The 16,589-nt window shown below is 41.4% G+C and overlaps 2 protein-coding genes across 2 annotated transcripts in view; one reads left to right on the top strand and one right to left on the bottom strand.

Moving 5' to 3' along the window:
• Nucleotides 1-844: 844 nt before the first annotated feature.
• On the top strand, nucleotides 845-7,112 carry ogfod2 (2-oxoglutarate and iron-dependent oxygenase domain containing 2). Its single transcript, XM_017709714.2, has 7 exons — nucleotides 845-1,185; nucleotides 2,542-2,598; nucleotides 2,685-2,795; nucleotides 3,996-4,095; nucleotides 4,688-4,812; nucleotides 4,940-5,197; nucleotides 6,795-7,112. The coding sequence occupies exons 1-7, from the start codon at nucleotides 1,072-1,074 to the stop codon at nucleotides 7,056-7,058; spliced, it is 1,029 nt and encodes a 342-aa protein (XP_017565203.1). The 5' UTR covers nucleotides 845-1,071; the 3' UTR covers nucleotides 7,059-7,112.
• Nucleotides 7,113-9,362: 2,250 nt separating this feature from the next.
• slc4a5a (solute carrier family 4 member 5a) overlaps nucleotides 9,363-16,589 on the bottom strand; it is an 82,242-nt gene continuing 75,015 nt past the window's right edge. The window contains exons 24-26 of the mRNA XM_017709715.2: nucleotides 16,316-16,495; nucleotides 15,177-15,232; nucleotides 9,363-10,011 (exon numbers count right to left, since the gene is read on the bottom strand). Of these exons, the coding sequence (XP_017565204.1) occupies nucleotides 9,840-10,011; nucleotides 15,177-15,232; nucleotides 16,316-16,495 (408 nt within the window). The 3' untranslated portion in view covers nucleotides 9,363-9,839. The remainder of the gene's footprint in view (nucleotides 10,012-15,176; nucleotides 15,233-16,315; nucleotides 16,496-16,589) is intronic.

Genomic DNA, 16,589 nt, shown 5'->3' with positions numbered 1-16,589 from the left:
AAACGCATAGTGGTCTTCAGTTTGACTGATTTAAATGTGTTTATTATTATTATGATTATTATTATTATTTATTTATTTATTTTTAATCATTCCAATGTTCTTCATCCCTGGCTGGTATTTGTGGCTCTGACTTGCCTCCTAAACCATCTTGCGATGAATTATGGGACTTTAGCCCTCTCACTTTGGAAATGCTTCAACGAAAAACACAACTGGGTACGCTGCTGGCTTGAACTGGTCTAAGCTGGTTGATGCTTGTTTAGTGCTGCCCTGGTGCTGGTTTAGCTGGTCACGCAGTAGGGTCATGATGGTTGACCAGCATACCAGCATTCAAAACAGAACATACACTGGTGGCCAGCTAATCTGGACTGTGCTGGTTTTTCCAGTGGGGTATTTCAACCATGCTCCAAGCTAATCGGTCCAATATCGCGTCCTCCGTAAAAAGTAGTCCAGAAACATTAATTTAACTGAAACTGTATTCATCAAAAAGCAGAGAGGTGTTGTTCTATACGTCGGGTCAAAACCAGAAGAGAGGAACTCATGTACTTTGTTTAGTCTTATGGAAGGATGTGGCTCCTGAGGTTGACTCGGAGGGGTAGCGGATGTTCTCAGTAGCAGAAAACATGATTGTTAAACTTCATTCAAATCTCAAAAATAAAATGCATCTGTTTTTGCATGAATACAAGGTGATCACAGCACGGCTAGCAGGCCTAGTAACGTCCAACACACTCCACGCTCACTTGAATGCTGTACAAAGTAAGCCAGAATATAGCACCTATTACCATTAAGAATAAGTGTGTAGTATGCGGTCTTCAATTTGAGATGCAGCCCTGGAACTGAACGCGAGCGGTGATTGTTGACTCCGAGTCTACGAGGGCTCAACAGTGCAGATTGGGACACAGCCGCTGGGGAGCGCTCTCAGTATGGCTGGAGTTGGCTGGAGACCCTAAACGTCGATAGAGATCCATGGTTTTCCACTAATTGACCTTTTTCTGGTGATAATTCAGTCTAAAAAGCAGTGACATCGCGCGTCACACCATGAACGCGCGCTAGCAGGACGTTCTGCAGGACATCATGCAGAGGTTCTACAGCTGCAGCTGCTTCTGCACCGACAACATCTTCCTGGAGGAGCCCGGGCTGCATGTCCGCTTCATCTCCGAGGAGCAGTTCGGGAGAGACTATCGGAGCGTAAGAGGAGGGTTTTCCGTGGAGCTGCAGCTCTTCCTCGCGAGGAGCTTCAGTTTCTCGTGTTTCCATGACGTTTTCCAGACCTGTCCTACAGAAAAGCTAAGGGGACATGGGGGTATTTTAAAAAGTTAATAAGAGGCCACAAGTTAAGTTTCTCATAACTCGTAGCCTCAAAAGATTAATACGTGGCCTCATTATATTAATGTTTGGCCTAAATATATCAAATTGTGGCCTCATTCAATTGATTTGTAGCCTTCAAATATTATTTTGTGCCCTCAAAATGTAAATTTTTGGCTTTAATATTGCAGAATGTGGTCTCAATATATTAATTCGTGGCCTCACTATAGTAATGTTTTGGCCTCAAAACGTTAAGTTGGGGCTTCAATAAATTAATTTGTGGCCTTAATATGGTAAATGTTGGCATCAATTTGTAGCCTCAAAAAGTTAATTTGTGACCTCAATATAGTAAAGTTTGGCCTCAAAATATAAATTTATGGCCTCAAAATGTTGATTTTTGGCCTATATATAGTAATTTGTGGCATGTTTATTAATTTCAATTGGTATATTTCAATTGGTGGCCCCTTCTTATTAAAAAAGACCACCATGTCACTTTAGGGGCTCTGTACTTGGCAGAATCTCTATGTTGAGTTTCTTGCTGTTTGTAAAGGGCATGAATCTAAAACCTTGGTTTATTTAGTCTATATTATTTCATCCACCTTGAACGAGAAATTTGAATTATGATGACCCTGCTGAAAAAATAGACCATTAGAACCATTAAAATCATACCCTGACGGCTTTGCTTTCTAATGGGGTTTGGCTTAAAGGTTACCATTTTAGACCACCTTGTAGGACACCCTTTAGATCCCATTAGAAACCCTTAAAATTCATCAGTCCCAGAGCACCTGTTAAACTATTAGAACGCTTTACACTGTGTCCATCAGGAAAACAGAATACCATCACTGACCATTGGAAAACACCAGCAGCCAGATTTTTAATGGTTTCTAAGACCTTTTTTGGCAGGATCTCCAGATGTCCTCCTCTCTTACAGGCCTGAAGTTCAGCACAGTTTGGTCCTTGCCCAGTTCACATGTACTGTACCACCTCATCTGTGTCCAGTTTCTCAAAAGCGTCTTGGTGTTAAGGTCATCTTACCTGGTAGAGCGAGTGTTCAGTGTGATGCTCGCTAGATCATCTTTGTGCAAAGATGTTTTCAGGAAACAGTTCCCAGGTGACGTAGGTGAGTCGGCAAGAGATTCACCAAGCTGTGCTGGAGTTTGGGCTTCCATGATCGGGTTCTCCAGCTCTAGATAACTTGGAAGAATGAACTTAACTCTGTTTATTATCATCACAATGCAGATCCTCAGGTCTTTGGGTTGTGCCACTGATGCCCAGTTCAACAGCGTTCTCCAAAAAGTGAGTCCATTCAGGAGAAGAAAGACTTTATTTCTGAGACCACCAAAGCCAGACAGTTAAGGTTAGGCCCTCATTTGTGCCCACAGATCCAGGCAGAAGTGGAGAGGCGCCAGAATCTCGAGGGTCGCTCAGCTGAAAGGAAAGCGGTCATTAAAGAAACGTACAAACCTCTTCATGAACATGTTTACTACTTACAGGTAAAACCACTCAGAGCACCTTAGGGCCAGCTTTTAGCTTCGATTTGAACGAGGGAAAATAAATTTAGACACTAATACATGTTAGAATTGATGTTGTGCTCGTGAAAACTGAATTGCAAATTCTTAAACAGGAAAATAAAAATATTTGATATTTGAACACGTGACATTAACATGAAAAATGAGTTAGCATATGTTAAAATGTAATTCATACTGGTTAAAGTTTTCCATCTTTGAGAACAGCCACAAATTCCTTTCAGCGAGAACTGAAACCGTACACGCTGAACAATTTCCTGGAAAATGAATGTTGACCTGATTCCATGTCACATCCTTTAGGCAACACTTTTAGAGACCCTGTCAAGGGAAAATGTCCCTGTTGATGTAAATCGAAAGGAAATGTTAGCTAATCAAACAGAGATTCCACCATTTTTCAAACTATTTCTGTATAATTCAGCAGTTGAGATGTAAACAGGGTCATTCAGAGTGTTTTGGTGTGAAATGGTTGATTGTAGAGACTCAGATTTCTTTGCAGTGGTGGTGATAGGAACCAGGGGTCACCATGACTACAACACTGTTATAGACATTTTATTTACTATCCAAAGACACCAGTGAACCAACACGGGTTTTCTGAGTTTTCATGTGTAATGTTGATCATGGTAAAATAGTAGAATAATAATAATCCATAATATGTTTTCTTTTGGTACTATTTTGCCTCACAACTTTTTTTCAGTTAGATCCTAATTTCAAAACCATTGTAAAACAGTGTCTCTGGCATCAGGCACTGTATTCATAAGCATTTATATAGAGCTTTTAGAGGCTTCAGACGTCTGGCCATTCACCACCACTGATCGGTGGAATTCCCATTTAAATAGAATAGCGAACAACTGTAATAACTCTAGATGTTTAGCTGTAAATAAAGTGAATGAGGTAGAAGGTTTAGAATGTCTCTTGACTTTTGCTGTACAGTCTTGTAAGTGTGGAAATTTCTCCATTTCATTTCAGTATGTACAGGTTTACCAATACCATCACATAGATTATTAGAGCTCTAATAGAAACGGAGCTTGACTCATAAGTTATAAGTACAGTTTTTAAAGAACTGAATGTTGGGCTGTAGGAATGATCTTCATCATCTAAATACATTTGGGAGAGTGGTCACTGATACTGGTAAACTATGTGTAAAGGCTGCTGTTCCCTTCTCTGCAGGAATCTTACCTGAGCCCGGAGTTCTTAAACGCAGCCAAATACTGTCAGACTGAAGGTGCCAGTCAGGAGGGGCTCATGGACCTAATTCACTCAGAGGCAGGTACGAGTGTCCTTTCCCTTTATCAGTATTGTATATACACTTATTAGCCACTACAGGTCAGGACCTGCACGATTAAGCACCGTCTCTAAGCACCACTTTGCCTGACAAATGTATGAAAATCTCCAGCAAGATTCCTTGTAGCAAACCTACATTGAAGACCTTGCGAGGGAGAAACCTTTTGAAGACGTCGGGACCCCCAAGGGGCTCACGTTCTCTGGGTTACGAACCCAGCACTAGATGTTGGAACATTGCTGCGAGGATTGCATTCAGCCACAAGAGCATTAGTGAGGTCAAGTACTGATGTTGGATGATCAGTTCTGGTCTAACTCATCTCCAAGGTACTGGATGGAGCTCCATTTCTCCAGAGAATGTAGCTCCACTGTCTGCAGGCCAGTGTTGGGGGGAAGGCCATGCCCGGCATTGGGCACAGTGATCTTAGGCTCATTTACAATGCTTTATTATACGAGCTCTCAGCAATGGGTAGCTGAAGTTGGTCATTAGAAGGACTGTCTGGATGCTTCTGGTCCAATATTGCACACAATCAAAGACTTCATGGGTTTGTTTGGCTATATGTTTTCTTTGATGTTTACAGCTCCCAGAGTGTACCGTTTCCCAATCTTTACGAAGGACTTCTGCAGGGAATTCGTGGAAGAACTGGAGCACTTTGAGCAGTCTGAGGCTCCGAAGGGCAGACCAAACACTATGAACAACTATGGGGTAGAAGTTCATGCCTATCATTTGATCTTTTGACCATGTATTTCTAATAATGAAAGAAATCATTATTAATTGCATCCCTAATTGGATGGACTCTAGTCTGACCATCACACCTGCTCTGCCTGTTCAGATCCTGCTAGATGAGCTAGGCTTTGATGAGGGTCTGATCACCCCACTGAGGGAGCGCTACCTGCGGCCACTGAGCTCACTGCTCTACCCGGATTGTGGGGGTGAGTGGCTGGACAGCCATAAGGCCTTCGTGGTGAAGTATGCCATGCACGAAGACCTGGACCTCAGCTATCACTACGACAACGCTGAGGTCACACTGAATGCCTCTCTGGGGAAAGACTTCACGGAAGGGAACCTGTACTTCGGAGACATGAAAGAGGTACAGAGAGCAGACAGGAGTGGGGCTCATACATTTATCCATTAGAAGCTGTTATTACTGGCCACTTAATTAGAAACACTTATAACTGGCCTCTGTAGTAGAAACTCCTACAACTGGCCTCTTTATAGAAACACCTACAACTGGCCTCTTTATTAGAAACATTTATAACTGGCCACTTGATTAGAAACACATACAACCAGCCCCTTTGCACTTCCATTTACTGGCCACTTTATTTGATACACCTACCTTATAGTTCCACCATATTGGTGCACAATAACAGACAGTAGTCCATCTTTAAGTACTCAATTTACCAGCCCTTCCGTAAGCCATTCATCATAGGTCAGTTTGTGACCACAGGACATTTTTGAGAGCACATGATTGTGTATGTGGTGCTGGTATGAGTGTATCAGTATCAGACACAGTGGTGTTGCTGGAGTTGAGAGGGAACCGCCACCCAAAAACATCCCTGACAAGAGCAGCTCTGTGGTCAAGAACTGACCACTGATGAAGGACTAAAGGATGGCCAACAGAAACTGCATCAACATAGGGGCCACAGTCTCTGTACACCAGCGCAGTGGAGCTGCAAAAGAGGAGTTTCTAATAAGTGGACAGAGTAGTCCTTGATGAGTTACATTAGGCAAGTTAGAGTAGTGGACCGTGCTTTGACTCTGAAGGCCTGAGAGAACTTTGGACTCCTTATGGAACAGTACAGAACACACAGATAAGCACAGATGACCTTCAAGTACAGTGTTTATTTCATGATTATACAATGCATATAATTTAATAAACCTTTACAATGACACTGAACGCTTTGCTGAAACATAGTGGGCAGATTGGCAACAAACGCAGCTTGACTTACAATCCCAACCGTTTATGTACAGTGTTTATACAGGGACAACAGTGTGTTTAACCTTTTTACTTTGTTCAAAAGTTTGGAATCAATGTTTACAATTATATAAAACGGGGTCTGCTTTTTGCCTTACTGGCCCAAAGCTTATTTGAATGAAGTTCTAATAAAATGAATATCCAGAATGAAATTACAATAAAGTTATTATCCAGTGTGAATTTCTAATAAAATCTACATCCATAATTAAATTAATTCCCAGAATGAGTTTTGATAAAATTTCACTAGATTTAAGTTATAATTAAATAAATATCTAGTATGAAGTTTGAATAAAATGGATATTTGTAATGGAACAATAAAGTTAGCATCCAGAAATAAATTAAAATAAAAGTAGTTCCTAGAATGAAGTTCTAATAAAATCAATATCCATAAGTAAAGTTATTATCCGGTATGAATTTCTAAGAAAATTGACCAGAATTAAATTATAATTCTGAATTAAATCATAATTCATTATAATCACAATATTGTAATATTTGCAATATTGACATCACAGAAGCCTGCAATGATGGATGAGTCAAGGTTCCATATAATCTGACAAAAGTGATTTTGGTCAAGATGTAATGCAGGTCACTGTTTAACCAGGTCAGTATAATATCATTGCAATGCTATTACCGCCATATTGAGCCCCATATGTTACTACAATAATAGATGTTTCCAAACTTTTGAACAGGTGTGTTCATGTGTGTGTTGCAGGTGCCTCTGAGTGAGACAGAGTGTGTGGAGGTGGAGCACCATGTGGCGGAGGCTGTTCTCCACCGGGGGCAGCAGATGCACGGTGCTTTGCGCATCTCCTCAGGCCTGCGCTGGAACCTCATCATATGGATGCGAGCATCTCGTCAAAGGAACCGCATTTGCCCAATGTGCGGCCGGACACCTCGACTGCAGCCCAGCCAGGGCTATGGGGACGGCTTCACCGCCGAGACCAGCGACTCTGGCTGGACGTGCGCCTTAACGTGACTTTAATGCACCATTGTGGATATCAGTAAAGACCATGTCCTCCAACTGAAGGTACATTTTTTAGCCTGATTGGTTTTTGTGCCTTTGAAGTAAAAATCAAAGGCATAACCTTTATACTGTATGTATTATATAAATCAGATGCTGTGTATTCTGGCTGCCCTGTCAGTGGACAACAAATCCATTGTAATAACCCATATGCATTATACACTGTGTATAATTGTACATTGTAATAAACATTGACGATACAGTGAAGAAAAAAAAATCCTTTTGGAAATACAGATGAAAATATATACAACACAGCTATACAGCAAAAATGCAGTACACAACCCAATAAAAACAAAAAGTTCAGACTACAATACCAGCCAGAGGTTTGGGCACACCAAAAGTGTTTTCTTAATATTTAGTATTTAATGCATATACAGTACAGTAAAACACTAACCCTATGAAATAACACGTATGAAATTACTCTGTGGCATAACCACTGGGGAGGCAACTGCACAGAGGAGCCAACAGCGATCAGGCCCCCTAAAATTTTTATTAGGCCCATCCATATAGATGATGACACAGTTGTACACCCATGATTCAGAGAAAGTTCCATCAACGCTAGACAGTTAACACTAACTTTTTTTTGGGTCATTATATGGCCAAAAGTATATGGACACCCCCATTGCTAACAAGTGTATAAATTCAAGCACAAAGTTAGCGGTACCATAGACAAACACTGGCAGTAGAATTGGGCATACTCAGTGAACTTAAACATGGCACTGTCATAGGATATTCAGTTTGTGAAATGTCTGCCTTGCTATTGTGAAATGGAAGCATCTAGGAGCAACAACAGCTTTGCCATGAAGCGAAGAGTGGAGAAACGCACATCCTCTGTTGCATCACTCATCACAGAGTTCTAAACTGCGACTGGAAGCAACAGCAACACAAAAGATGTTCATTGGGAGCTTCATTAAATGGGTTTCCATGGCCAAGCAGCTGCTTACAAGCCTAAGATCACTATGCGCAATGCCAAGCGTTGGCTGGAGTGGTGTAGAGCATACTACCACTGGACTCTGGAGAAGTGGAAACATGTTCTCTGGAGTGAGGAATCACGCCTCACTATTTTGCAGGTTGATGGAATGAATCTGGGTTTGGTGGATGACAGAAGAATGCTACCTATTGGAATGCATAGTTCCAACAGTAAAATTTGGTGGAGGAGGGATAATGGGACTGGGGTCCAGTGAAGGTTATTGTATTTGCTTCAGCATACAAAGACATTTTAGACAATTATATGCTTCCAGGTTTGTGGCAATAGTTTGGGGTAGACCCTTTCCTGCATGACTTTGCCCCTGTGCACAAAGCAAGTTCCATTAAGATGTTCTGATGAGTTTGATGTGGAGGAACTCCAGTAGCCTGCACAGAGTCCTGCCCTCCACCTCAGTGACCACCTTTTGGATCAGTTGGAATGTCGACTGTGAGCCAGGCCTTCTTTCTAACATTAGTGTCTGACCTCTGTACCTGACTGAATAGGAAAAAATTCCTACAGACTCCCTCCAAAATCTTGTGGAAAGCTTCTCAGAAGAAGAGGAGACTGTTATAGCTGCAAAGGAGGGCAAGTCCTTGTCAATGGCCATGGTTTTGGAATGGGATGTCCAACAAGCTCATACAGGTGTGATGGTCAGGTGTCCACATACTTTTAGTTATGGACTGTAGCATTTTAGCATAAACCTTTACATCAAATTATTGGTCATTTTACCGAAGGGCAGTGTTCATAAGGCTACACGACAAAACCTACATAGACCTTTCTAAAGACTTGTTCCAACAAGCGTCAAAAGTCATGACACTCACTGAGGGGAAATTAAATTACATAAAAATAGCAAAAAGTAGCCTGATGCTTGTTTAAATAAGCCTTTATTAACGTTAATGTAGGTTTATATCAGTTGTCGCGAAAGGCTTGCGTAGGTATTGTGTTGCCTTATGAACACTGCCGTACAGTAAAATGCAACCAACAAGTTTCTAAGATTATGAAAAACATACATTCAATCAGGTGTGTCCAAAGTATTAATGCTAACTAGAGGCTCTTATGTCCTCCTTTCCTTCAACCAGCCAGCATTTCTTTGCATCACTTTACATCACAACTACACATGATACACATTTAGCAATCAAATCAGTTAAACAAGTCTTCATCAGCCAAAATGAATGTTGCAGGCATTTGTGTGCAATTTCATGTACTGTATGGTACTAAAGTAATATTTCAGGTTTTTGTTCTTTTAGTTTTTGGTTGTTTCTTTTCTCCTTGTTTATTTAAACTGTGGAACATTTCAAAGCAGGAAAAAAAGGAGAAATGATGGGGTGTGGATAGGCGGAGCCACAGAGTGAGGCGTGTGCTTGGGCCCAGAATCCGTGAAACGGTGCAGTTTCTTACAATTCTTCGTAGAGTTACATCTATTTTATCCAGATCTCTAAAGGACCAAAAGCCAAAACACAACATAGACTTTATGTACGCCTCAATAGAAATATATTTACCTAAAATATACTTTGATTTAATTAAGAAAATAATTCTTCAACCTCATTTCTCTTTGGTTCTTAGCTTGTATCATTCTTCGCAAAACTGATCTGTGTTTTAAGGTCGCTTGAGTTGGACTCTAAAAACAATATTTCAAGTACGTTAGATGGTTCCGTATTTCACAGTGCAACTGAGGCATTTGAAGAAAAGTTCAATCAGAGCAGTTCACAGGCAAGCTAGAGAACTTCTGCAAATGCAGTGTCCATCGTCCATTAACTCCACTCAGGCTCTCAGAGGGTCGTCTCGCTGCTCATGTCGCGGTGTCTGTCCCGGGGGTCCATGTCCGTGTCCTCATAGTCGGATTCCATCTCGATCTTGACTTGCGGTACCGGGCAGGACATTCCACGGGTGACGGTCATCGCTGGGGATGATGGGCATGAGATCTTCAGGTGCAAGGTGATGCTGCGGAGCGGCAAGGTCCCGTTACAAGAGTGTGGAGGCAGAGTGGAAGAGGAGGTGGAATGGCAAATGCTCAGGGGTCACCAGTGTAACTCATTACTTATCCATTACAAAAGAATAAATCCTACAGTTTTGGGGCAAGTCTTTAGAAGGGGGACAGGAGAGCCCTCAAAAGAACAATCTGGCCTTTTACTTCAAATGTAGCCGAGCAGGAAAGACATGTTTGGTGTCTGAAGTTTGCCTTGTTAGGTTTGCTGCATCTACACCAAGATACCAAACAAGTCATGGAAGCTTGTACCCTGCCAGTTAATATCAAATTGCATTACACATAAGCTTCGCTGGACCTGCCATTAAATGTTAATTTGTGTGAAAATTTCTCAAGAATTTTTTTAACATACACTTACATTTTCATCTACAAATGTCATGCTAAGCTAAAGGCACCACAAAAAATGGCTATTACTTCAAAATCTCTTTCTAATGATCATTTCTTCTATACCAAACGACTAAAGTTACCTCTCGAACTGGCTACACAACAGTAGATGAGGGATTACTGAAAGATGCATGACTCAACCATTCAGGTAAACAGGATAACGTTAGTGTATTTTGCACTATTTGTACTCTGTGTTATCTTCACCACTAGAAAGGTTCTGACAAAATTCACCCTTCGTATGTCAGATAAACCTATATACTGCCCACTACTGTTATTCATCATCAGTAACCATTTAAGGTTACTTAACACTTGTTGAAAGTGTGTAATGATTCGCGCTTGTAGTTTGCTGCTAATTGGTACTTCCATTATTTATTAGCTACATTAGCCTGATAGCTCCAGCGCAAGCTAAACTTCAGACCCCAAACTTCAGACCCCAAACATGTCTTGGCTGATCATTTGCCTTCAGGCTAAAGGGGAAAACAGTGTAAATGTAATTTTTCACCAAACTGCTTAGTTAAACCAAAGAAATGATACAACTTGAAGGGGAACCAGAGATGCAGGACTCATGCACTTGAATGGGAAACAGATTAATCCTCACCACAAAGCCGAGCAATTCCCAGACAGCCAGCCAGGATCAACACCTCTTTCAATGCAGTGAGGGGTGATAGTAGGTAGATCAGAATCAGATCTTGACCTCAGAATTTGAGATCGTATCAAACTTGAAACTATGTATATCATTACACCTCATTCAGCTCATAGCAAATCTCTTGCAGATCCAGGTGAGTTAAGACGGTTTCTGTCCTTAATGCTTAATGTTTCAGTATCAAGATTTCTTCCCAGTGTCCCAGATAATAGAACTGTGGCAGCCTAGCCTATGATCCCTGACAAATCCATCTGAACTGTACATTACATGGAACTGAGTAAACGGAACTAACTCAGCTCACATTTACTAGGGGGCATAACAGTTTTAGCCTCTCAACTGGTTACTTGATTGAGCGTGATTAAAAACTAGAATAACAAGTATTGATCACTGCCTGACTTGAAAGCCTGTGTGCCATAGAATACTATCATCCAGACCATGCACAAACAGCAATGCAGACATCCCAGCCAGCAGCGTTCAAAGTACTGCAATATGTGAGTAAAGCTACAGAAGCACATAAGAAAAAGGCTGTTAAGTGTGGGTTTTGTGTCACAAGGATCATGGGCAAATCAGTAAGGCCCATTTTCTAGAAACAGGTTAAAAAAATTGTTATGGCAAAGTAATCAAATTTACACAGTTTCTCCCCATTTACCCCAAATAAGAACAAGCAGCCCAGGCATGTTTGGTGTCTGAAGTTTGCTACTTTAGTTTTGCAGTGGAGTTTCAAGTAATAGAAGTGGTTTTTATTAGATCAGAATCGGCAGAAACCAATCGGTGGGCTCCTGAGTGGCGCAACCATCTACCTTTCCGTTCACAGTAGCGCTAATGTCGCCTCAACGTGGTCTCTAATGTGTGTATTCAAGGCCGTTCTTGTTGCATGTGGATGTGTACACTGTCCAGCTTCTGACGTAAAAACGTTGTGCCGTTTTGTTTAGAGGTGAATGGTTGCCTGTTGCTCTGTAACCTGTTAATGTGAACATACATTAAGCCCTGGCCTTATCATCAGCAGATCACAAGTTCAACCCCCCATGGATTGTCACAGCCATCCGTGGTTGGGAGTACGAGAGAGCGTAAAAGTCCTTGGCCCCCCCATAATTGGCAGTTAGCATTCTCCTCCAAGCGTGTTGAGCTGTTCAATGAGAAAATGAGGTGGTGCTTCTCATGTCTTGGAAGAAGCACCTGCTAGCCGTCTCCCTCCCAGCTTGATAGCATCATGTGATAGGAGGAAATGTACCCAGTGGTTGGAACTTACCACAACTAAATTCGGGAGGTTGATCTTTTTTTTTTACAGACTTTGGCTAATAGGTAGTAGTGGAAATGTGCTAATGTGTTTTAGCCCACACAGTGTACACTTTGGGTTAAAAAACAAGGCCCAAAAATTAACCATCAGCCAATATGGATGTAAAGAAAATAGTACATTTATTCATTTTATAGGTAACAATGCTAATCAGTGGGGTATAATAGTATCATGTGAATAGGAGGTGACCTACCCAGTGGGTGGATCTTGCCACAACTAAATTGGGGAGGTTGATTTTAAAGAACAAGGCCCAAAAATTTGGATGTAAAGAAAATGGTACTTTTATACATTTTATAGGTAACATAATGCTAAGTGGTGAATAACCTGTTATACCCATTAGCTGCGCTAACCTTGTAGCTCCACTGCAAAATTAAAGAAATAAACATCAGACAACAAACATGTCTTGGCTGATCAACTACATTTGTTGAAACTGCAAATGTGATTTTATGGCAAACTGTTTCTAAACAAAGTCTGAGCAGGGATCCTTCGCAAAAGCACAGCCACAGTCAAAAGCAAAGAACGAGCAACATACAAATACACAGAGGAGAAAGAAACAACCAAAATTTCTAATTTTGAGTTCACAACCTCGGATGAGCAACAGCTGTATTTGATTTAGCGAATATCAGCATTTACATCCTTGAGCATCTGAATTTAGGTTATAAGAATGATTTTGCTGTATGGCTTATTATAATTGTCATTAACAAATATGAAGTCTTGGTCAGAATATTGTAAACTCTGTGCCAGGCCAGTCAGATCCGTGCTAAATGCCTTGTGTGTGTTGTGTGTAGACGTATGCAAAAGGAAACAAATGTCTCAGAAAAGAAACTGACAGTTTACGTCCATCTGCATTGCTTCGAAGCGCATGGAAAGGACAATAAGGAAGGATACTTTTTAGTCCATGGTATGTACAGTACTGGGCAAAACTCAGAGAAGGCGCTCTTTATTTATTTAATTTCCCGCCAAAACAGCCATTAAGTACAAGTTAATCATATTTCAGGAGATTATGCAAGATAATCCACTTGCATAAAGAAGAGAAACGACACAGAGACAATGGAACTCCTAACAACCAACTGGAAGACCTGGTAGATCATCAGATAAAACAGTCTATCCTTTTTACTGTGAGAAGACAACTCAGTGCTATGGGTCTGAAAGGATGTGTAGCTGTCTAGAAGCCCTCTCTGAGAAAAGGAGACAGACACATTAAATAAAGAAGATGCTGGTGTTCTCAGAACAATGGACTGACCGACCCAGAGTCCAGACCTCAGCATCACGCAACGTGTTTCGGATTACGTGCATCGCGAGAAACTGAAAGTGCAACCAACTTCGTAGACTGAACTTTGGAGGTGCGGAAAAATAATCTCTGCAGATTTCTTTGAAAGCAAGTCTCCTGAAAAAGAGACCCTAACGACCCTAAGTTGAGGCTTAAATATGTCTGACAGACAAATGAATACCTTGTTCACACTTAATGGCTGATTTGACTGGACTTCTGCACAGTACTGTATTTACTGTACATTGAAATAAGCAAGCTATATTATTGTACTTTTAATAAACACTATATTGCATGCAGTCTAAGGGTGAACCTCAGATGTTTAGGTCTATTTGAAAGCATTGTCTATAATGCTATAATTTGTCTTTAAGCTATGAAGTAAAGAAAATGTCCCACAGTGTTCCTGAATTGTGAGCTACAGAAAAAGCGAAATTTGCAGTGACTGCAGGTGAGTGTGTATCTGAACATATGTTAGAAAGTGCATGGTGTGTGTTTATATGTGTCTGCATATACAGACAGATGACAAATGAAAAAACAACCAAATAAATGAGTGGAGAAGCATAACGGGTGCAGATGCCTCAATATAGATGTCCTACAAATGCTGAGAAGAGCCAGTTAACATTGTGGACCAAGAGGAAAAGAAATAAATGAGGGTTCAAAGATTGCTTACCTGGCTAATAAAAAACATGATCCAATATAGTAAAAACAGTCCATCCACAATTAAATATCAAGGGATATTAAGCTCAGGCTGCGGTGCATAAACCCCTCTCTACAAAAACAAATGACCCTTTTGGGAGGTCAGTGGCATAGAAACCATTAGGCCTACATAGATGTGGAAAACGATACGGTTAGATGAGCCATCCTTCACCATCTTCCCCACAAGTGGGGGAGTGCATGTGCAGCATACACCAAGAGAAGAGTACAGGCCTAAATGCTTGACCCCGACAATGACGGGGGTCCAGTACCTGTTATGCTGTTTGCTGGCATGGGTTGAGTCGGCTTGTCCTCTTAGAAGGAAGGGTCATTGCAAGTCAATACTGACTGATCTCCTTTATGCTATGATGGAACATTTCTATCCTCTACCAGGTCTCTACCAGGATGTTAAGGGCACGAGGGCTCACTGAATGGTCTGATGAGCATGGAAACGATGGCCTCCTTCACAGTCAACCTGTTTGAGCACTTATTAGAAATTTGGACACAGCAGTTTCCATCGTCATCATCAAATCATCAATTGAGGATATATATCTTTTGGAAAACCAAAGTTCCATCCTTCCAGTACGCTTTCAGAGAGGTGTAGAATCTACAGCGAGGTGGACTGAAGCTACTCTATGATTTTGCATTGTTTTTTCCTTTAATTTGTCACCCGTCTGTATGTTTAAGTGGGATATAGTGAAGTGTATATAGTGAGTAAAGTATATTTAGTATACATCAATAGTAATAATTGCCAGGCTGGCAGCGGGCGGTCCACTCTGAGTTGGAGTCGGGGGGCTCTAACAGGTCTCTGTAAGGAAGGTGCAGTTTGAGCACACAGTACCTGCGGTCCAGATCCGTCTCGCCCATTGAACAGTTGGAGTACGGATGATACTTGTCCTGTAAGACAGACGAAACAGGGACATTACTGACCCGGACATTTCAAGATAACTGTTTTTAGATATTCTTATTTCAGGGGGTTAGTTTGTGCTGCAAGCAGGCTTTATATGTTAGCTTCATGTTAGCCCCCTTTTTTCACACCTTTCATCATCACTCATGACCACCACAGAGCAGGTATTATTTGGGTGGTGGGTCATTCTCAGCGCTGCAGTGACACTGACATGGTGGTGGTGTGTTAGAGTGTGTTGCACTGGTCTGAGTGGGTCAGACACAGCAGTGTTGCTGGAGTATTTAAACACTGTGTCCACTCACTGTCCACTCTATTAGATACTCCTACCATGCTGGTCCACCTTGTAGATGTAAAGTCAGAAATATTAGCTCATCTGCTTCATGGTTTGTGTTGGTCATCCTTTAGTCCTTCATCCATCAGTGGTCAGTTTCAAACCACAGGACACTGTTGGCTAGATATTTTTGCTTCTCAGTCCAGCAGCAACACTGAGGTGTTTAAAGCTCCAGGAGAGTGACCACTGTACAGTTTCCATACAATGTTCATTAAATGATGTTTTTTTCTTCTATAGGAATGAATGGAATAATTGGGTGGGCACTTGAATTGCTAGTCCTGGGTTAAAATCAATTAGGCCAATAAATGTTAGAATTTTAATTCGAATTAAAGCAAATTACATTAATACTTTAAAATAATAAAAATGTAAAAATGAAAAGTGCTTCAGTCATGTGAGTTTGAAATTACATTGTAAAATAAGAGTTATGTGGCTCTGAGGCCTGGTAAGACCTGTTACATGTTAAGAGCCACAGTGACCAGTAGGGGGCAGCAGCACACTGCACTGAGCCATTCAGACTCTATCAAGTGCTGATCTTCCCATTATAAATAGGATACTGGATACTGATGGGATTTTCTGTGTGTAAGTAAGTCTGTTTTGAGGCTCGGTGGACGGATATCTTCTCTGGCACTCGGTCCCTTTGGGAGTCGCTGATAAGCCGGAGTATATCCAATGCCTGAGCGGGCCACTTTCTTTTCACTGACCGAAACGATAACGCCGCTAGTCACTCAAAAGCCAGACTTACATCGTCCTCGCTGTCATCTCCCACTCTGCCCTTCTTCTTGTCCTTCTTGCTGCTGCTGTTCTTCTTCTCGTCATCTTTCTTCTTCTTCTCCTTCTCGGGCAGGAGGTCATCGAGCCAGGCCAGGTCGTGCTGGGAGAAGACCATGTCCAACATCTTGCGCACCAGCATCAGGCCCAGGATCTGAGAATGCAAGCAGATGGGACTGGTTTTGAGATTGTAAAAAGACCAAGCACACAAAAATCTCCAGCCATGAGCAACTCTGTGGTCAGAGACT

This window comes from Pygocentrus nattereri, chromosome 20 (assembly GCF_015220715.1).
Source record: "Pygocentrus nattereri isolate fPygNat1 chromosome 20, fPygNat1.pri, whole genome shotgun sequence".
Lineage (NCBI taxonomy): Eukaryota > Metazoa > Chordata > Actinopteri > Characiformes > Serrasalmidae > Pygocentrus > Pygocentrus nattereri.
Note: the sequence above shows the minus strand (reverse complement) of the source record. Positions and strands in the feature narration are given on the sequence as shown.

Coding starts and splice junctions, on each gene's coding strand:
- ogfod2 (XM_017709714.2), top strand. CDS start 1,072: ATGCAGAGGTTCTACAGCTGCAGCTGCTTCTGCACCGACAACATCTTC. Junction 1,186..2,541: donor TCGGGAGAGACTATCGGAGC/GTAAGAGGAGGG, acceptor ATCACAATGCAG/ATCCTCAGGTCTTTGGGTTG. Junction 2,599..2,684: donor TCAACAGCGTTCTCCAAAAA/GTGAGTCCATTC, acceptor TTGTGCCCACAG/ATCCAGGCAGAAGTGGAGAG.